Source organism: Pangasianodon hypophthalmus, chromosome 4 (assembly GCF_027358585.1).
Source record: "Pangasianodon hypophthalmus isolate fPanHyp1 chromosome 4, fPanHyp1.pri, whole genome shotgun sequence".
NCBI lineage: Eukaryota > Metazoa > Chordata > Actinopteri > Siluriformes > Pangasiidae > Pangasianodon > Pangasianodon hypophthalmus.
Window position 1 is genome coordinate 5,519,553 of NC_069713.1, and position 21,194 is coordinate 5,540,746.

At 38.6% G+C, this 21,194-nt stretch overlaps 2 protein-coding genes across 3 annotated transcripts in view; both read right to left on the reverse strand.

Annotated features, from left to right (window-relative positions):
* LOC113547304 (zinc finger protein 454-like) overlaps window positions 1–10,996 on the reverse strand; it is a 42,294-nt gene extending 31,298 nt beyond the window's left edge. Inside the window, exons 1-7 of one of the 2 annotated variants that reach the window (XM_026947578.3) lie at window positions 10,708–10,996; window positions 8,378–8,453; window positions 8,227–8,269; window positions 6,961–7,165; window positions 3,647–3,722; window positions 3,501–3,543; window positions 1,393–3,039 (exon numbers count right to left, since the gene is read on the reverse strand). In XM_026947578.3, the coding sequence (XP_026803379.3) occupies window positions 1,851–3,039; window positions 3,501–3,543; window positions 3,647–3,722; window positions 6,961–7,165; window positions 8,227–8,269; window positions 8,378–8,453; window positions 10,708–10,755 (1,680 nt within the window). In that variant the 5' untranslated portion in view covers window positions 10,756–10,996 and the 3' untranslated portion in view covers window positions 1,393–1,850. Of the gene's footprint in view, window positions 1–1,392; window positions 3,040–3,500; window positions 3,544–3,646; window positions 3,723–6,960; window positions 7,166–8,226; window positions 8,270–8,377; window positions 8,454–10,707 lie in introns of those variants that run through there. The other variant, XM_053233710.1, reaches the window with a different exon arrangement.
* A 1,617-nt stretch (window positions 10,997–12,613) lies between these two features.
* Window positions 12,614–20,500, reverse strand: LOC113547303 (zinc finger protein 391). Its single transcript, XM_053233621.1, has 5 exons — window positions 19,995–20,500; window positions 17,964–18,039; window positions 17,829–17,871; window positions 16,306–16,543; window positions 12,614–16,068 (listed from the first exon to the last, which is right to left on the reverse strand). The coding sequence occupies exons 1-5, from the start codon at window positions 20,331–20,333 to the stop codon at window positions 14,938–14,940; spliced, it is 1,827 nt and encodes a 608-aa protein (XP_053089596.1). The 5' UTR covers window positions 20,334–20,500; the 3' UTR covers window positions 12,614–14,937.
* Window positions 20,501–21,194: the final 694 nt, after the last annotated feature.

The window sequence follows — 21,194 nt, forward strand, 5'->3', positions numbered from 1 at the left end:
AAGACACATGTTCTACTATAGCAATGTAAATAAAAAATGCAACAATAACTATAAACTATAACTATAAACTATAAATCTCTTATTTTGATAATTTCTTTGATTTTGTTCTTTCTAGTATTTTTACTAAATAAACAAACAAACTAATAATAATAATAATAATAATAATAATAATAATAATAATAATAATAATCGTGGCTTGGCCTTGAGTCAAGGACCAGGATATCTACTTGTACTGGACACATTCATTACTCCCACACTAGTGACAGATCAGGCCTCATAAAGGTACGGTTAGAGGTCAGGCAGAGGTGGGAGATTTAATTAAGAAACCGGAGAAAACAGTGTGATTTTTAAATCTCATCTCTACCTTAATTTATGTATTTTTGTTAAATAACTTTGTTGTGAAACTGCTGCACATTCAGCTGTGATCTCTGGACTCCTTAAGGCTGTTTTCAATTTTTTTTTTTTTAGTTTTTCTCAAACTGCTTCAAACACATTTAACTGAAGTCATCAAGCAACAAAAATGAACTTTTCCAGAAATGGTTCTGTAATTGGTGTTTATTATGCAGGCAAGAGAGAGACAGCACAGTCCGAAGAGAGAGACAGAACAGTCCGAAGAGAGAGACAGAACAGTCTGAAGAGAGAGACAGCACAGTCCGAAGAGAGAGACAGCACAGTCTGAAGAGAGAGAGACAGCACAGTATGTAGAGAGAGACAGCACGGTATGTAGAGAGAGAGACAGCACAGTCAGAAGAGAGAGACAGCACAGTCCGAAGAGAGAGACAGAACAGTCCGAAGAGAGAGACAGCACAGTATGTAGAGAGAGACAGCAGTCTGTAGAGAGAGTGACAGCACGGTATGTAGAGAGAGACAGCACAGTATGTAGAGAGAGACAGAACAGTCTGTAGAGAGAGTGACAGCACAGTCTGGAGAGAGAGACAGCACAGTATGTAGAGAGAGACAGAACAGTATGTAGAGAGAGACAGCACAGTCTGGAGAGATAGACAGCAGTCTGTAGAGAGAGACAGCACAGTATGTAGAGAGACAGCACAGTATGTAGAGAGAGACAGCACAGTCTATATTATACAAATAACAGCAGAAGAGTGCTGGTGCCAGGTTTGTCAATGCAGGCTTGAATTTAAAAGAAAATGATCATTATGTCTGTCAAGAACCTAAACCGTAAAATGACCAACATGCACATCTCGAACTTCCACTTGGTGAATAACTAACATGGAGTGTCTTTCTGTTGTGTGACTACAGGAGCATGACGACTGGAAAGAAGGCCGCTGGAGGTGATCTTCAAAAGCTTGCCATACCAAAGAGAAGTCCTGAAAAAGTAGCTTATGTATGCAGTAAATATCCACATCCTCAATGGTAAATATACAAAGTAACACAGTATTTTTAATGTGTGTACAGAACCATATCTTATGTACATCCAGAAGATTTAAAAGCAACATTCACTAGTGGACATGTCAGGATATATGAATATATAATATATATGATATGAATATAAGGTCAGAGTTATTTACTACTAAATTTAGAGTGCTTTTGAGACACAACACTAGTTTAGCAGAGGTAGATGGACAGAGAAATTTGTCTATTTTTATTGCTGAACTACGCTAGTGCAGTGTGCCAGGACAGTAAAAAGAGGAAAATAACATGTGCCCTATTCATTTAAATGTGGCTTGTCTGAATATAACTCCCAGTAACATTTTAAAAAATTAGCGCACAAATTTGTCTGCGATAGTTCTAGTATTAATTTGTAAAACAAACAAATGAAACAAAAGAGGAGGATAGTGAGTTTCTCTTTGCGAAACAAGTGGCCCGGCGTTTTTGGGAATGCCTGCTCTAAATCATTCATCACTTCGTCCTCCTGAGTCATGGTGTCGTTGCTTGTGGTTCTTCAGGCTGACGTTGTGACTGAATGACTCTCCACATTGTTCACACATGAAAGGTTTCTCTCCAGTGTGGATGCGCATGTGGGAAGTGAGGTTTTCCATTTGGTTGAAAGAACGCTCACACACTTGGCATTTGAAAGGCTGCTCTCCAGAGTGGATGAGCTTATGTCTCCTCAGCTTGTAAATGTCCTTAAAGTTCTTCTTACACACATCACACACATGTTTTTGTGGACCTCCATGGGACCGGACATGTCTGTTGCGTTTATAAATATTAGAAAACCTTTTTGGACACTTTGAACAGCTGTATGGTTGTTTTTCTTTAGGATGAGTCTGCTCATGTTCCAGTTTTATTGACCTGGTTTTGAAGACCTTCAGACAGTATTTACACGGATGATCATAATCCGAATGGAGCTGAGTGTAGTGCGACTTTAGTCCGACCTTGGTGAGGAATCTTTTCCCACATTCTGGACAGATGATAAATTTGGACTTGTGTTCACATTTATGTTCTTTTAAACCTCGGGATTCAGGATCTGCTATAACAAACTTGCCACAATCCTGACACAGTATATAGAATGGTTTGGCTCCGTGCTCCTGTTCAGCATGTTTCTGAAAACTGCCGACGTCATCAAACCGAATACGTAGTGTTTCAAAAGTGTGTGCTTGAATGTCGTCACCTTCACTGCACTGAGCACAGCAGAACACTTTTTTGTGTCGATGGACAGAACAGGAGAGCGAGGCCTCGGTCCCACATTGTGTACACCACACCACAAGTTTACCCTGACCATCCTCCTTTAAAGCTGTGAACAGGTCTTCATCCATGGACACATCAGAGTCTGTGGAATCTGTGACAACAGACTCTTTAGCCACTTCATCTAAACATGGCTCCCACTCATCCGAACTGTGTTTACGTTTAGACGACCTCTTTCTTTTCTTTTTCGAGTCTTCCTCCTCTTCATCATCACTAGTTAAACCTGTGGGGGAGCGACTTCTCCAGTCTCGGTGGTAGCCACAACTCTGGCAGTCCTGTGTGACTGACAACAGCCTCTCATTGCCCTTGATGGCAATACAGCACTCTTTATGACCAAGCCAGCAGAACTGGAAAAGCTTCAGCAAACACTGTGTGTTCACCAGCACCTCACTCCTCCTGAAAAGAGTAAAATATATATATTTCTTTTAGTTATTTTGATTATATGTCATGAATCTACAAAAAAACCCCAGCTCAAAATAATATGGAAGTTGGTGGAAATCAGTATAGTTTGAAAATAAAACCATAAACGCTATGATAAAAGAAAACTCTAAATTAGTTTTGGTGCAACCATCTGCCATCAGAAGTCACATCATTAGCTGAATGGAGTCAGTCTGTGTGCATAAAAAGTGACACACGATCTCAGAATTTAGAGAAGTTTTATTTAGCAAATGCACAAAATAGGAAGTTGATACCTGTAACTCGTCTTGGAACTTTCCGAGTACTGAGTACAATGGATTGCAACATAAAAATGTGCACAAATACACAACACACTGACTTCAATACACAGCATAATTACATACACTATTCCTGTTTTGTTTAAAACCAAGAGAAGAAAAAGAAAATCACTTATTCCTTACTGTAAATTGGTAAATCCCTGAGGAGTCTGAAGGCTCTTAAATACTTTGGGGGGAAAAATAAGTTCAGGTTAATCCATTCAAATACTGAACTCAACTTACTGTGTTTAAGCACAATGGTAATACAAATAATCAGAAGTTCTTCCTACCTTTAAGCCATGAGCTCTCTTCTACCTCGGAACATGCTGAGACTGGAGTAGGTGCATTTTCTTTTTCAGAAGATGCCTTTAAAAAAAAAATCAAGAACAAACATTATATATATTCCATTCCATCACTGGTTATCATCAAGCCTTGTCCTGAAAAATAAAAATGTACAGTCCCCTCCAAAAGTATTGGAACAGCAAGGCCAATTCTATTGTTTTTGCTATACATTTAAGACATTTGAGTTTGAGATCAAAAGATGAATATGAGATGATAGATCAGAATTTCAGTTTTTTTCCCCTCATATTTACATCTAGACATGTTAAACAACTTAGAACATGGCACCTTTTGTTTGAACCCTCCCATTTTTTTTCAAGTAATCAAAAATATTGGAACATGTGATGATAGGTGTTTCTTGCTGCCCAGGTGTGCTCTGTTAAATCGATTGTTTAAAGAATTAATAGCTCTGAATGTCTACTCTTGGTTTGACCCCTAGGTTTTGACTACACAAAAGCAAAATACAACAGTTTGTACTTTGGTGATGTCCGTTATTGCAAGCAAGGGATATGCAACCAAATATTAAATGTTATTTACTTTAAGACTATCTGGTTCTGTACCTTTGCTTACCTAAATATTGTGTGGTCTTTCACCAAAGGTAACGCATCTAGATGTAAATGTCAGGAAATAAAAGCTGAAATTCTGATTTATCTCATATTCATCTTTTGATCTCAAACTCAAATGTCTTAAATGTATAGCAAAAACAATAGAATTGGCCTTGCTGTTCCAATACTGTTGGAGGAGACTTTATACTATCAAGTAGAGCTATAGTCAAGACCGCCACTGTCGAGTCCAAGACAAGTCCAAGACCAGGACTAGCCAAGACAGAGTCAAGACCGTGGTTTAAGGGGGTCGAAACCAAGTTAGGACTGAATCCAAATGAAAGTGAGACTCTGGGCTTGAATTATTATCGAGGCACTATACACACACCATGACATGAATTTTAACCAGTCTTCCTGGTTCTCTGCACAGAAAGTTCTCAGGAACCAGCCTCCTGGTTTGCCCGTTCCACTTGGCCATTGGCCTGGGGTGATAGCCGGAGGTCAGACATACGGTCACCCCTAATTTGTCCATGAAGCTGACCCACACCCTTGAGGTGAATTGTGGACCCCGGTCGCTGACGATATCCTCCGGAATCCCGAAGTCCTGGACCACGTAGTTGAACAAGAGCTCCATGGTTTCAAAGGCAGTGGGCAGACTGGGTAGTAGGCAGAGGCACAGGGACTTGGAGAAGCAGTCAATAATAACCAGAACTGTGGTGTGCCCAGGGGATTCTGGAAGGTCTGTGATAAAATCAACAGTGATGTGGGACCAGGGCCATTGGGGTGTGGGCAATGGTAGGAGCTTGCCTGCTGGTAGGGTTCTGGATACCTTGGCTTGGGCACAGGTGGTACAGGAGGAGACGGCTTGGTGCACATCAGCCCACATGTTGGGCCACCAGTACTTGTTCTGCAGCAGATAATAAGTGCGCCTGGTACCTGGGTGACCGGTGGCTACAGAGTTGTGGGCCCATGTGACAAGCCTGGTATGGAACCTAACCACCACGAACACTCCATTTGGGAGACAAGAACGGGGAATCTGGTGCTGCAGCATACGGGACAATGGCTGTCCACGGCAGTCACGAAGCAGAACGGGGGATGGATGTACCTCTCGTGGCCCGGCAGTGAGCATGCGGGAGAGTGCATCTGCTTTCATGTTTTTGGAGCCTGGTCGATAGGAGCAGGTGAAATGAAACCTGGCGAAGTAGAGGGACCAGCCGGCAATTGGTGGAGCTTCAGGCGATTCTCAGTATGGAGATACTTTTTGTGATTTGTGAATATAACGAATTCATATAACGATGCTTGGCTCATTCCAACCCATCCCAGTGGCGTCACTCCTCCAACTTTACTGCCAGCAGCTCTCTGTTCCCGATATCATAATTCTGTTCTGCCGGGGATAGCTTTCTCAAGAAAAACGCCACTGGATGTAACTTGGGTTTTTCTCCAAACCGTTGAGAGAGGATGGCTCTGACTCCCTTTTCGGAGGCATCTACCTCTACAACAAAGGGCTTTGATGGAGTGGGATGCTTGAGGATGGACGCAGTGGTAAATGCTGCCTCAAGCTCCTGGAGGGACCTCTCTGCTGCCGGATTCCACACCAGGCGCTTTGCCCCCTTTTTGAGAAGTGACGTTAGCAGGTGTGTGATGGAGTTGAACCCCCGGATGAAGTGCCGATAGAAAATAGCGATGCCAACAAATTTTTGTCAAAGTAATTACGTTTACTATTGCATTCTTATAGTCATTAGCCTATTTGATTGGTCACGTCTCCAAAACCTCAACCTCTAAAGTTTATAAACAATGTCAACGGGGACTTGATGTGTTCTGTCAGTGGAGATTTCAGAAATAAAAATATCTACAGCTGCAATAAATAACCAAAATATTATTATACACATTTAAATAATGAGCCTAATATTTGAATAATTGTGTTATGTTTGGAGAGGTCTATTAAATTTAGTTTACATTTAAAGACGTCCTGGACTATAAAGAGTTTGAGAACTGCTGTAAAACATGAAAAATAAAACGATCTGGGAAAATCCTACTGGCTTTTCACTATATTGCTGCAGTGAGACCATGACGGACAAGTACCAAGTAAGCAGTTGCAACAATGAGTCGCGATACAATCATGTATGGCTGGATGTCGCTGTTCAATAAAAGTAACTCAAAAAAAAAAAATCCATTGAGTCATTTCTGTTGCTTGAGTAATCCATTGGTTCCATTGCAATAATTTACTTCCAAAGCAAAGCAACTGATTACTAGCAGTAGCCAGCTATTTATCTGGCTTCCCCATCCCACCCAAATATCCACCAAAACCACTGTAGTCATTCAAATTTTGTGTCCACCTCCAAGATACATAATCAGGAGCAGGTTTCTGTGGAATTCAAACTGGAAAACTGGGAGCCCGCTGCATCCTCGCTGCCAGTAGCCATGTTTACAACAGACATATCAAAGTTTACATTTTTACTTTGGTCAGAGTGGCCCTTTAAGTATACTGGGGCTAGTGTGAAAAAAATTATTTAATTAGAAAATTATTACAATTTTACACGTCTTACATAAAGGTAAGAATTTAACACAATTTCTTCTAAGAAAAGATGGCTTCATCAGCAGAGACTGTAGGCCATGGTGCTCAAACCTATTCCTTTTTAATGTGTGTTTATGATATTCAAGGAAGGCACCCCAAATGATTTTACATAATGCTGTTAAGGATAGCTGACTGCATATATACACACCTCCTGATTATGAAAGGTCTGTGCAGGTTCGGCTGAAGGGGGCTGACTCTTCCATTCTCTGTGGTAGCCACAATTCTGGCAGTTCTGTGTGACTGAAAACAGCCTCTTATTGCACCTAATGGTAATACAGCACTTATTATGACAAAGCCAGCAGACCTGGAAGAGATCCAGTAAATGTTGTGTGTTCACCAGCACCTCACGACTCCTGAAAAGAATTAAATAAAAAATCTTAATTTGGATTATATATAATGAATCTGCACAAAATAGACCATAATACTGAATTTGGGGAAAATCAATATAGTTTGCAAATAAAAACAAAACAAGCAACATGAACACTTGAACATTTCGCAGAGGAATATTAAATTCATTACTAAGTTGCAAAAATATGGCACAATAGTGACTCTGCATACAGGAGGCCATTAGTCAGAGAAGCACACAAGAGGAGAAGGATAACTCTGAGGGAGCTAGAGTGATGAACTCAGATGAGAGACGTCTGTGCTCTGATGACACCAAAAATGAACTTTTTGGCCTTGGCACAAAGTGCTACCTTTGAGGGAATTCCAATGCTTCTGATCACTCAGAGAACACCATTCCCACCGTAAAACATGGTGGCGGTAGCATCGTGTTTTGGGGACGCTTTTCATCAACCGGGAAACTGGTCAGGGTTAAGGGCAAAACAGAGCCAAATACAGTCCTAAAAGAAAACATGTTCCAGGCTTGAGACTGGCGTTGAGACGTGACTTGTCTCCATCTAGTCTAATGCTGCATTCAAGGTGAAGTTACAACTTGTAATTCCCCACTTACACCCAGTAAAAACCACTGAAAATTTCCCATGATGGGGACTGATGTCATTACAACTTGCAAATGACCATTTACAAGGCACCACAAATGCAGCATAACAGAACCTGAGCAATTTTGCCAAGCTGAATGAGCAAATAATATTAGGATCCAGATGTGCAGTGTTGATGGACACATATTCCTGAAGCCCTGCACCTGTAACTGCAGCCAAAGGTGGTTCTACCAAGCACTGACCCAGGGGAGTGAATACTTATGCAGCCAATAAATGTCTGACATTTTTCTAAATTAGCCTTTGTCATAATAAAACATGTGTGTACCTTCGGTTGTTAGACACGTTGTGTAAATCAAATGTTAAAAATGCATACAAATATACAAAACACTGATTTCAAAACACAGAGTAATTACGTACACTATTCTTGTTTGGTTTAAAACCAAGAGAAGAAAAAGGAAATGGTGCTGGTTCCTTACTGTAAAATGTTAGATCCCTCAGGAGTCTGAACACTCTTAAATGCTGTGGGGGGGGCGGGGAAATTAATCCAGTTTAATCCATGAACATCATAATCTCAGTTTATTGTGTTTAAGCAAAATGGTAACACAACTAATCAGAAATTCCTCCTACCTTTAAGCCATGAGCTCTCTTCCACCTCAGAACATGTTGTGGCTGAAGCAGGTGCATTTTCTTTTTCGGAAGACACCTTTAAAAACAAGACCAAATATTATATATAGTACATTACATCACTGGTTACCATCAAACCTTGTCCTGAAGAAGAATATACTACCAAGTCATGACCAAGTCATCAGATATTGTGGTAATTTAATGCAAGCAATGCATTTAGTTTAGCCTGGGGGTCCTTCATTTATTTATTTGTTAAAGTTATGGAAATCTCAATCCGTTATTATGAAAGCTATTATGCATATTATTGAGTTCTTAAAGTCATTATGTCTAAGCAAAGTGAAATTTACTTTACAGTTAAAGGTGCCCAAGACTGTAAATAGTTTGAGAACCGCTGCTATAAAACATGCAAAACACAACAACTTGGGAAGATCCTACTGCCTTCATTATATTGATGCACAAGTAATTTTTTAGTTTAAGGTATGTCTTACTAACACCATGACAGACAGCCAAATCACGAGTAATGCTGCGTTTGACTTCTAAGTGCTAATTCACAGGACTGAATGACATCATTTCCGACCTCAGTGAATTTGACATACAAAGTGGAAAAATGGAGGCCTCCATGTTTGTCTTTTGTTAGCAACAAGCTGGTTAGCTAACTGATGAGTGATGTGTATTTTCCTCCTCAAAAAGTGAACTGCATAGTCAGTGTTATAGATATTAAGTGAAATTGTATGTATGTTGATTAAAGCTAATAATAATACTGTCCTGTGCATAATGGTTGTATAATCTATCATATAGTGTTTGTGTACAGTCTACTGTCTGCCTGTTTGCACTCTTGTCTGCTGCTGTTTCATGTTAAATGTAGCACCATGTCCTGGAGAAGCTATATTTCGTCCCTCACTCAACACATCTGTGATGAGAAGGAATGATAAAGGAATGACTTTGATTTTTGACTTAAAAGGTAAGAGGTGCTACTTTGTTTACTGCTGATGCCGTGAGTGGCCATGTTGATATGACGTCACTTGCTGAACTCAGATGAAATCGGGGTTGAGGGAACCGTACAGAGCTCCCGAGTAGAAGCTGACGGAGAGTCTTCTTTGGTTTTTCTTGGCTGGAGGTCGGAAATTACAAGTTATGACCGCTAGACTAACGCAGCAATAAATCGGCGATAAACATCACTGGATATTGTGACAACATAATATCGCATAGGGACAATAATATCATTATATCACTCAAGCCTTTTCCAAACATTAAGTGTTTAATTTTATTTGGCTTAATTTATTTTAGGGACAGTTAAGCTTATATCCCACGCTAGTCAGCTACCTGGACATTTTGTAGTATAATAATGTTTGAGATTTTTTTTTTTTAATTGTTGCTATAGTGTACAGGAAATAAAATGTACGAAAACAGGAAGTAACAAAAGCAAAAAAGCAAGTAGCAACATGTAAATAAAATCTGTTCAAACAGATACATAGATATACATTCCTTCAGAATTTTTCATTGACAAAGTAATGCATTTTAAAAATATTCCTTTTTTATAATACATTTCACAAGAGGCTCTCACACTATTTAGCATAAAAATTAAAAAGTTTGTGCCCAGAAATTACTAAATCACTGAATTACTAAATTTTGTAGACCCCAGCATTCAAGCTTATATTTAGGAGGACTCTCTTTACACCCTATTTAATTTATTATTTAAATTAGTTTTTTATTTATTGTATTTAATGTATTCATTTATTTTGATATTTATTTTCTCCCTTCTCCCCTTCTGTTATATGTTTCTGAATGGGAATATTTTGTGTCAAAGCTTGGTTAATTTAAAAAAAAAAAAAAAAAGTAAGTAAACAAATAAGGATAACTTTCTGCGCGGGATTTCTACGTCATTAAAACGCGTCAGAACTCCCGGCATTTTTTAAAAATAATAATAATAAATAAAGTACCACTGAAATTTGGTATTTCAGAACTTTATTTCCTTAGTGTTTTGTACACAAATACGATCTAGAAAAACATAGTTTTGGATGTATATTATTGTTTAGGTGTTATTTTCTGGCTGGTACAGTAGCCTACTTCCTGCTGCCAGTTTGAGACTGAAGTGTGTTGTTTTGAGGCTGAGAGGATCTTCTGCCTGGTCTTGTCTGAAATATGGATTGAATTTTAAAACCTTTAAAACCTTTTTGGTGGGTAAACCAATAATTGCACCTTCAAACCCCTCTCAGAGTCCTCAGATCTGCACACATATAAACATGCATAGTTTTACTTTTACTTTTTCAATAGCCACTAACCATTTAGTGCAAAGTTCTGCATGTATCTAATCTAATCTAATCTAATCTTACCTCTTGTCTTATTTCAGTTTCGCTCATTTTGCCGGGGTGATTAGGCATGGAAGTGTAATCGAGCCCCCATTTTGTGACACATGTATCTCTGCATCCCAGACCCAGGTCCAAACATGTGGAAACAAGTGCTAGCACGTCTTGGTTATAGTGGATAATTCTACTTTCTTTACTGCCTTCGACTCGAGGTTACAGCTTGTAATTCCCAACCTCCAACCAGTAAAAGCCAAAGAAAACGCCCCTTCAACTTGAAACTTTGAAATTCCTACTCATCAACTAGTTACTTCCGTGTTTACGGAGTGACGTCAAAACAACATGGCCGCCCACACCATCAGAAGTAAACTTTTTTAATTGCAATTTACAAAAACATTAATGGCCATAAGAGACATGACTATAAGAGTTAAATAACAACCGAGTTTTGACACAGAAACTTATAACAGAAGGAAAAAATGAATAAATAAAATGCAATAAATAAATAGTTAAATGATTAATTAAATACAGTATAAAAAGTGTATGCTTGAATTTGTTTATTTATTTATTTATTGGTTTAGGGACAGTGCACATTATTAAACTTCACTGTAAATTCACCAGAGTTGGCCAAAGGCTGTTTTTCATCTGTAGTCCCTGGACAGAATGTTACAGAGTCACTCCAAAAACTAAATATAAAATTTCCACTGAAATAATTAAAATTATTTTATAAACATGCCAAAAAAAAACCATCATTCAAAACACTCTTCAAAAGACTAATTGAAACATGCAAAACAGAAGCACAGACATAAAAAGCATGCACAGTAGTATATTAAATACATATATCCATCTAACACAGTAAGAGCAAAAATGATTCTACAAAATATCCACTGCATGAAAGTAATATCTGGGAGCATATTTTTCTCATATATTGTGAAATAGTGAGAGAGCTTTTAGTGAAATGTATACAAAATGGAATAGTTTTTACTAAACTACCTTTGTGAATTTTTAAAAAATGCAATTAATAATATTTACATCCAATTCAGAATTCTTGTCTTCAATTCTTATCATCCCATAAATTCATTTCGATCATTTTTGTTAAACTCAGATAAAAGACAGCTGTTACCAATTAACAAGAGGAAAAAAATATGGCCAGTGGTTTCAATATCTTCTTTACCAAATATGCAAACATTTATCATGCAAACCAAATCTCTGTCTCAAGAGTTCCCTAGGTGGAGAAATTCCAGTCATTATTTTGAAATGGACTCCCTTAGCTTTTCAAGTTACAAGAAATCTAATAGATATACAGAGTTATGGGGTTTAGATATGAAAGATTATGGAAATGCCTGAGAAACTAATTGAAACATTTGGATATTGTGTAAGATTAAAGTGTTTCCTTAGAAAAAAGATTGGAAGCACCTAATTATCTATTTATTATTATGTTTTTTAACGCTGGACCTGGGAAACAGTTTTCGTTCTTTCATGTTTTTAACATGTTGAATAGCAAATAAATGAACCTTGACCCTTGAACCTTGAAATCCTCACAGTTAAGAAGTCTGAGCCTTGAACTAAAAGCTTACTAAAAGAGCTAAAAGCTCTGATCATGGCTTTTGGAATTGCCACGATAACCTTATTATATTGTTTTCAATTACATACTGTTCCAAAATTCCTCACCTGACATTACAATTCTGTTTTAAGAAATTTATACCGAACATATTCCTCTAACCATTCCGCAATAAATGGTGGCTTCTTTCTATAAGTGATGTACCTATTATTCCAGACTGGGGTATCATGAGGTGTGAAATTGTGGTTGTAAAACAACTCCCAATATAGTAAAACTGGCATCAGAAGCAAACTTAGTACTTTACAGTAAATGTAGTCATTTCAAGTCAAGTCAAGTGGCTTTATTGTCATTTCAACCATATACAGCTAGTTAGTACACAGTGAAACAAAACAACGTTCCTCCAGGACCATGATGCTACATCAAACAAATACAGAACTCCAGGAGACATTAAATATATTTACATAAAGTGCAACATGTGCAGACAGCACAAGACAGTACAGAACTACCAAAACAAGACAATGGGCACAGTGAGTTACAGTGCAGCGCTGACTAGTACACAGTTCTAGTAGAAAGTGAATCAGATGACAGCAGTGCAAAAGAGTAACAATATAAGTTGCTGTAAATATAAACATAAGCAGTAGCAGTCAGGTAGAGTTTAAAGATTACATACAGTATATTATAAATATTGTAGCAGCAGAAATTGAATACAGAGATGTGCAAAAATTGCAAAGAGGATGGGATGATGATCCGTTGAGTGCGTGTGTGTGTTGTCAGTCCAGTCTCTGATTATTAAGGAGTCTGATGGCTTGGGGGAAGACCACCAATAACACCATTAACCTGCTCTGACATTGGAATAGGATGTTTCTAGGAAAAAAAAGAGTGGTAACAGAAACTATTAAAGTGTATGCATTATTAGCAACTTTTTAACTTTTTTTAATTAATTAATGAATGGATTCCTTTGTTTAATCACATTTTATTGTCAGCAGTGATGGGAAACAGCTACGAGTACTACAGTTAAAAACCTGCAATGTTTGACCTAAGTTTGCTGTTTTTATGTAATCCTATTTTGTTGATTTGTTTTCCTTTTCATGTTTGTATTGTGTTAACTATTGTCTGCTTCCCACTGGTGTTGAGTGATGTAATGTAATCTGTTAATATATTTTAAACAAAAACACTGACAAGCAATATCGCATGAACAAGCATACTGTTGTACTGAACATCAGCACAATTAGGATTCGCAAAATGCTGAAAGTGTCCATGGTGAACACTTTTATCCATTCTTCCATATTTCCCCATTTACCTGGTGTTCTTACAGAATGATATAATAGGTGTATTTCCATTTAACATCACTAGGGGTAGGAAGATGTAGATTAAACTGAATATTCTCCCATCACAGAAACTCAGTGAGCAGAAGGAAATGCATGAGAGAGTCACTGCACAACAGAGCAAGATAAAACAATACACTGAGGCACTAATATCCCAATATGCATGTGAAGACCATAATTGATTTAGAAAGCCTATGCATGTGCCCAAAGCTGGACTTCAGTTCACTGATGCACTTGTGGTTCACAAAAAAAAAAAAAATTCAGTCCATGTACAAACACAATATGGATAAAAGTTTATAGACATCTGACCATCACACTCACATGTGCCTGCTGAACATCCCATTCCAGATTTATTCCCTCCTTTGCTGTTATAATAAGCTCCACTCTTCTGGGAAGGCCTTCCACTAGATGTTGAAGCGTGGCTGAGGGGAGTTGTGCTTCAGCTACAAGAGCATTAGTGAGATCAGGCGCTGATGTTGGTGAGGAGGTCTGGGGTTCAGTCGGTGTTCCAGTTCATCCCAAAGGTGTTCAGTGGGGTTGAGGTCAGGGCTCTGTGCAGGACACTCGAGTTCTTCCACTCCAACCTTCACACACCATGTCTTCATGGAGCTCACCTTGTGCACAGGGGCATCGTCATGCTGGAACAGGTTTGGACCTCTTAGTTCCAGTAAAGGGGAAATTGTCATGCTACAGCATGCAGATACATTCTATACAGTTCTGTGCTTCAAACTTTGTGGCAACAGTTTGGGGAAGAACCACATATGGATGTGATGATCAGGTGTCCAGAAACCTTTGGCCATACAGTGTATGTCTTAAGTGATGGAAAGAAATGGAATGCTGTGCAGCTGTCATTCATGCCAGATAATGGACTTCAATTAAAATAATAATAATAATAATAATAATAATATTAATAATAATTATGATTATTATTTTTCTCTAATTCTGGAATTGAGTGTGTCAACTGTTTAGTCTGTAAAAGTATAGTTATGTCTTCAATTAGCCTCAAGAGAGTATAATTGCTTTAAATAAGTGGTGGTGTGCAAGAACATAAGCGTAACCACAAGACCAGTCAGTAAAATAAATGATTTTTGAAGCAATGTAACTATACTGTCCAATTTATTTCAGAGTTTGCATTTCAAAAACATTGCAGTGGTCTTCATGGTTTTTCTCAGAGGTAGTGTGCTTTGACTTTGAGGTTCAAGCTCCTTCGAAAACACTGAACATCAGATGAAGTCAATAAAAATGGATTCTTCTAGAAATGGTTCTGTAATTTGTATTTATTGTGCAGGCGAGAGAGACAGCACAGTCTGTATTATACAAATAACAGTGGAACACTTAACAGACATAGTTTTTCCTCATGATCTATTAACCCAAGCTTTACTGTGGAACCCCCACCGCTGTATTCATCCCCTTATTCTCTACATCATTTAGCACATCTTTCTCTTGAGTCAAACTCGAGTCATGGTGTCGTTGCTTGTGGTTCTTCAGGCTGACGTTGTGACTGAATGACTCTCCACATTGTTCACACATGAAAGGTTTCTCTCCAGTGTGGACGCGCATGTGGGAAGTGAGGTTTTCCATTTGGTTGAAAGAACGCTCACACACTTGGCATTTGAAAGGCTGTTCTCCAGAGTGGATGAGCTTATGCCTCCTCAGCTTGTAAATGTCCTTAAAGCTCTTCTTACATACATCACACACATGTTTTTGTGGACCTCCATGGGACCGGACATGTCTGTTGCGTTTATAAATATTGGAAAACCTTTTTACACACTTTGAACAGCTGTATGGCTGTTTTTCTTTAGGATGAGTCTGCTCATGTTCCAGTTTTATTGACCTGGTTTTGAAGACCTTCAGACAGTATTTACACGGGTGATCATAATCCGAATGGAGCTGAGTGTAGTGCGACTTTAGTCCGACCTTGGTGAGGAATCTTTTCCCACATTCTGGACAGATGATAAATTTGGACTTGTGTTCACATTTATGTTCTTTTAAACCTCGGGATTCAGGATCTGCTATAACAAACTTGCCACAGTCCTGACACAGTTTATAGAATGGTTTGACTCCGTGCTCCTGTTCAGCATGTTTCTGAAAACTGCCGACGTCATCAAACCGAACACGTAGTGTTTCAAAATGATGTGCTTGAGTGTCGTCACCTTCACTGCACTGAGCACAGCAGAACACTTTTTTGTGTCGATGGACAGAACAGGAGAGCGAGGCCTCGGTCCCACATTGTGTACACCACACCACAAGTTTACCCTGACCATCCTCCTTTAAAGCTGTGAACAGGTCTTCATCCATGGACACATCAGAGTCTGTGGCCTCTGCATCTAAACATGGCTCCCACTCATCTGAACTGTGTTTACGTTTAGACGTCCTCTTTCTTTTCTTTTTCACTTCCTCTTCCTGCAAACTTGCTTCTTCATCATTACTAGATAAATACGATCCATCCTTTTCAATAAACACCTGCTCACTGCACTCGTTATCTGATGACACAATGTGAACCACAACCTGCAGGATACAGAAAGTCTTTGGTGAGGACACATGGGATAATGTAAAAAAATATTTAATTCAATTTTAACAGGCTTTAATAATTTCTTCTACAAAAAGCTGGATTTTTTAACAGTGACATTTTAGGCCATTGTACTAAGCCCTTTCCCTTTTTAATGCGTGTTTGTGTTGTTCAAGGAAGGCCAAATGCTTCTGCATGTAATGCTGTTAAGTGTAACTGACTGCATAAATACACACCTCCTCATCATCTTCATGCTTCAGTGCATGTTCTGCCTCTTTATGAAAGGTGTGTGTAGCTTCGGCTGAAGGCGGGTGACTCCTCCAGTGTCTGTGGTGGCCACAACTCTGGCAGTCCTGCGTGACTGAAAACAGCTTCTCGTTGCCCTCAATGGTAATACAGCACTCTTTCTGACAAAGCCAGCAGAACTGGAAGAGCTCCAGCAAACACTGTGTGTTCACAATCACCTCACTGCTCCTGGAAAAAAATAAGGACAGATTTTCTCCACCATTTCTATTATAGTGCCTTGCATAAGTATTCACCCTCCACTGAACTTTTTCAGATTTTGTAGTGTTACATCCTGGACCTGCAACAGACCTGATTCGGATTTTATATATATATATATATATATATATATATATATATATATATATATATATATATATATATATCATTAAGCTACACAAAATAGCTCATAATATGAAGTGAGCAGAAAATCAATGCTTGCAAATAAAAAAAGGTCAAAGGTGTAACTGCATACATTTCTGTGAAACTTCTACATTAGTTCTTATGCAACCAATTGCCATCAGAAGTCATGTAATTAGTTGGAGTCAATTTGGGTGCAATTTAAGGACCATATGATCTCAGTAGAAATACACCTGTTCCTGGAATACCACATAATTCCGAGTATGGGTCACCATACTTGGCCACACGTCACTTCACTTTATAATATGATGGAGAACCTACGCAGCCTAAGCAATAAGGATCATGCAGTACAATGAGCTATGAAAATAAATCCAGCAAAAAAAAAAAAAAAAAATCACAAACATGAAGCAATATTAAATCCCTTATACAAAAATGGAAAGAATACGGCACAATAGTGACTCTGCCAAGAGGAGGCCGACCACCAAATTTCACTGACTAGGTAAGAAGGTCAATAGTCAGAGAAGCAAACAAGAGGAAAAGGATAACTCTGAAGAAGCTGGAGTTATCCATAGCTCAGAAGTGCGAAGGTGTTCACCAGGACCGTCACTGCCCAGACACGCCACAAAGTTGGGCTTTATTGAAGAGTTCTGAGTACTGAAACAAAGTCATTCATGTTTGCCAAAACGTTCTCTGGTCTGATGAAAGCAAAATTGTACATTTTAGCCTTGGCACAAAGTGATACAGTTGGTAAAAACCCAATGCTGCTTAGCACCCTGAGGACACCATCCTGGCAGTGAAGCATGGTGGTGGTAGTATAATGTTGTAAGGGGGAGGGGTGCTTTTCATCAGCAGGAACTAGGAAACTGGTCAGGGTTGAGGGCAAGATACAGGGCAAATACAAGGAATCCTAGATACAGATACAGCACAATCCTAGAAGAAAACCTGTTGAAGTCTTCAAGTACTGACCCAGAAGGGTGAATATCTACGCAACCAACAAATGCCCACCATTTTGTTTAATTATTTGTCACAATAAAAAACTACACAGTGAAATTACACGTACTATTCCTGTTTTGTTTAAAACCAAGAGATGAAAAAGAAAATGACACTTGTTCCTTACCTAAAAATATTAGCTCCTTGAGGAGTCTGAAGGCTCTTGACTGCTGTGGGGATAAAAAAAAAATCCAAATGAATCCATGAGCACTTACTGTATTTAAGCAAAATCATAGCATGACTAATCAGAAGTTCCTCCTACCATTAATCCATGAGCTCTCTTCCACCTCAGAACATGCCGTGCCTGGAGTAGGTGCATTTTCTTTTCCAGAAGACACCTTTAAAATCAAGAAATATTATATATATAGTACATTCCATCATTAGTTATCATCAAGCCTGGTCCTGAAGAAAAATATACGACCAAGTCATTACCAAGCCATGAAGTATAGCCAGGAGATCCTTCATTTTTTATTAGTTTATTATAGCACTGGAAAGCGCAACAAATTATTATGTTTATTACTGAGTTCTTATAGTCATTAGCCTATTTGACTGGTCACTCATCCAGAACCGGAAGCTCTAAAGCAGATAAGTTTATAAATAATGTCAACATGGACTTAACGTGTTCTGTCAGTGGAGTTTTCAGGAATAACAAAATCTATGGCTGCAATAAATAAATGAAATATTATTGTACGCATTTAAATAAAGAGCCTAATATTTGAATAGTTGGGTTGTGCATAGGTTAACTGTAAATTTAGTTTACAGTTAAAGGGGTTACTGACTATAAAGAGTTCATGAACCCCTGCTTTAAAACATGCAAAACAAAACAATCTAGGAAAGTCCTACTGGCTTTTTTATTATTATGTTGATGCATTTGTAGTTTTTTTTATGGATCACTGACACCATGACAAGCCAAGTCACAAGTAAGCAGTTTTTGTTTCCAAATTGAAAGCATATATCTACTAAAAACTGTATTATAATCTACTGTAGAAAGCTCAGGACCTTTGAATAAAAAGTGGTACTTAATGTTTGGTAGTCAGAGTTGTACCATTGTTTGGTAGTCAAAGTGGTAGTGAGAGTTTGGTAGTCATTGTACTGTCTTGTGCTGTTTACACGTTTGCACATGCACTTTATGTAAAAAATGTGTAGTCTCTCGTAGTTCTGTGTTGTTTTATGTAGCATCATGGTCCTGGAGGAACGTTGTTTCATTTCACTGTGTACTAACTAGCTGAATTTATTAGCCACTTGACTTGACTTGAAGTGCCCCATGTCTGAACGTGAAGCTGTTTCACAACAAGATGTAGCACTAATGAGAATGTCAAACAGACAAAGACCGATGGCAGAAAATCTTAGATAACCAGAAAATGGACCATGAACGTGTATGTAACATCTCTGTAAACCAAACAAGAAGGAAACCATTGAAGAAAAACGATTTCAGACTTTTGACTTGCTGTGACCAAAATCAATTCCAAAATCTAATCAGTTCATCTGTTTGTCACAGTAACTCTGTATAAATCCGACAAACACTTCAACCACGCATTGTTGAGACTTCTTGCAAAAGAGACTCTTGGATGTAGGCATGGACAGATGGACAAATCTGAAAACCACTACATTACAGAATTTGGCAGACACCCTTATCCAGAACAACTCATTTATCTCATTTATACTGTGCAGTTGAGAGTTAAGGGCCTTGATCAAGGGCAGCTTGGCAGTGCTGGGATTTGAATTCATGTCCTTAGAACTCATGAATTGTCTTAGCCAGTGAGCACGTAGCGGCTGAGGCATACAAAGGAATAGACACACAATTAACCATGTTTCCTGCTAACAAGCTGCTACTGCAACCCAATAACCGGCCGCAGGGGCGGGACATGTGTTTCTAGCGAGCATTTAATTGGATGAACACAAGACTAGTACAGCTATGAGTCATAATCTCCAATTAACTATAGATACGGATAAACTCTCTTAGAGTTATGAGTTATTACTAGTATGATAATTAGTGTCCATTGCACTAAGAGATTTTTAACTTTTAATGCAAAACACGTGCGAAACATTAATAAAAAGAAAAAAGAAAAAGATTTAAAAATGGCGGGTGTTCAGGCGCGGCTTGATGACGTCAAAATGCCGCGCAGGAATTTATTATTTCTGTATCAACATCAGTTTTTGTTCTGAAACGTTTCTATTTTACGAATAATTAACTCAGGCGATTATTGTGTGATATAGACAAACGTTTTCATACACTAAACTGAGCCAAATAAAAGTAAACAGATGATGTTTGCGGCGGAAAAAGCTACTTTACCTCAGGTTGACTTTTCTTTGGAGTGTGAGAGGGCCTTCTGCCTGGCTTTCGTTTAGTCTGGAAAATAGACGGAATTGCTGTTTTCTTTAAGACCTTTTTTGGTGGACATCCCAATAATTCCGCCTTCAAATCCCTCTCATAGTCGTCAGGTCTGAAGTGCTGGCTGCACACTCGGAAAGACGCGTATTTCCTCTCCGTTTTATTCACAACCTTCCCGATAGCCGCTAACCATTTACTGCAGAGCTCCAAGTCTTTTTCAGGGAAACGGTGAATAACAACATCTTTAGCTTTGGCCTGATTGCGTTTCCCACACCCTCGGACACTACACCTCCACGACATGCTGCACACAAACCACTATAACACAGTTTTCCACACTCACATGCAGACAGGGTTGCCAAATCCATCAAAAAAAAAAAAAACCAAGTCCAAAGTCTGTTTTAAAAAGAGTGTAAAAGTGTAAAATATACTACTGTAACTCTACTCATTCCTGTGTTTCTATTTCATCTTCTACTCTTCCTTTCTCTTTACTTGAGATTTTATATATATATATATATATATATATATATATATATATATATATATATATATATATATATATATATATATATATATATATTACACACACACACACACACATAATATACATGGCCAAAGGTTTGTAGACACCTCATATGTGGTTCTTCCCCAAACTGTTGCCACACAATCTGTGAAGCACACAATTGTATAGAATGTCTCTGTATGCTGTATTTCCCTTCACTGGAACTAAAAACTGTTCCAGCATGACAATGCCCCTGTGCACAAAGCGAGCTCCATGAAGACATGGTGTGTGAAGGTTGGAGTGGAAGAACTCGAGTGTCCTGCAACCCCTCAACCCCACTGAACACCTTTGGGATGAACTGGAACACCGACTGAACCCCAGACCTCCTCACCCTACATCAGTGCCTGATCTCGCTAATGCTCTTGTAGCTGAATGAACACAAATCCCCACAGCCACGCTCCAAAATCTAGCGGAAAGCTTCCCAGAAGAGCAACGGCAGCTTGGCAGTGCTGGGATTTGAACTCACAAATTGTCTTAACCACTGAGCATGTAGCGGCTGAGGCATATTATGCATATAACAGCGAAGGGAGACCAACTCCATATTAATGCCCATGGTTTTGGAATGTGATGATCAACAAGCACCAGTGAGTGTGATGGTCAGT

Excerpts from the sequence above, each read along its gene's own strand:
- LOC113547303 (XM_053233621.1), bottom strand. The coding sequence starts at position 20,333 with ATGTCGTGGAGGTGTAGTGTCCGAGGGTGTGGGAAACGCAATCAGGCC. Across the intron at positions 18,040-19,994 it reads CAAAGAAAAGTCAACCTGAG|GTGTCTTCTGGAAAAGAAAA; the intron begins GTAAAGTAGCTT and ends TTGATTTTAAAG. Across the intron at positions 17,872-17,963 it reads AGAGAGCTCATGGATTAATG|CAGTCAAGAGCCTTCAGACT; the intron begins GTAGGAGGAACT and ends TTATCCCCACAG.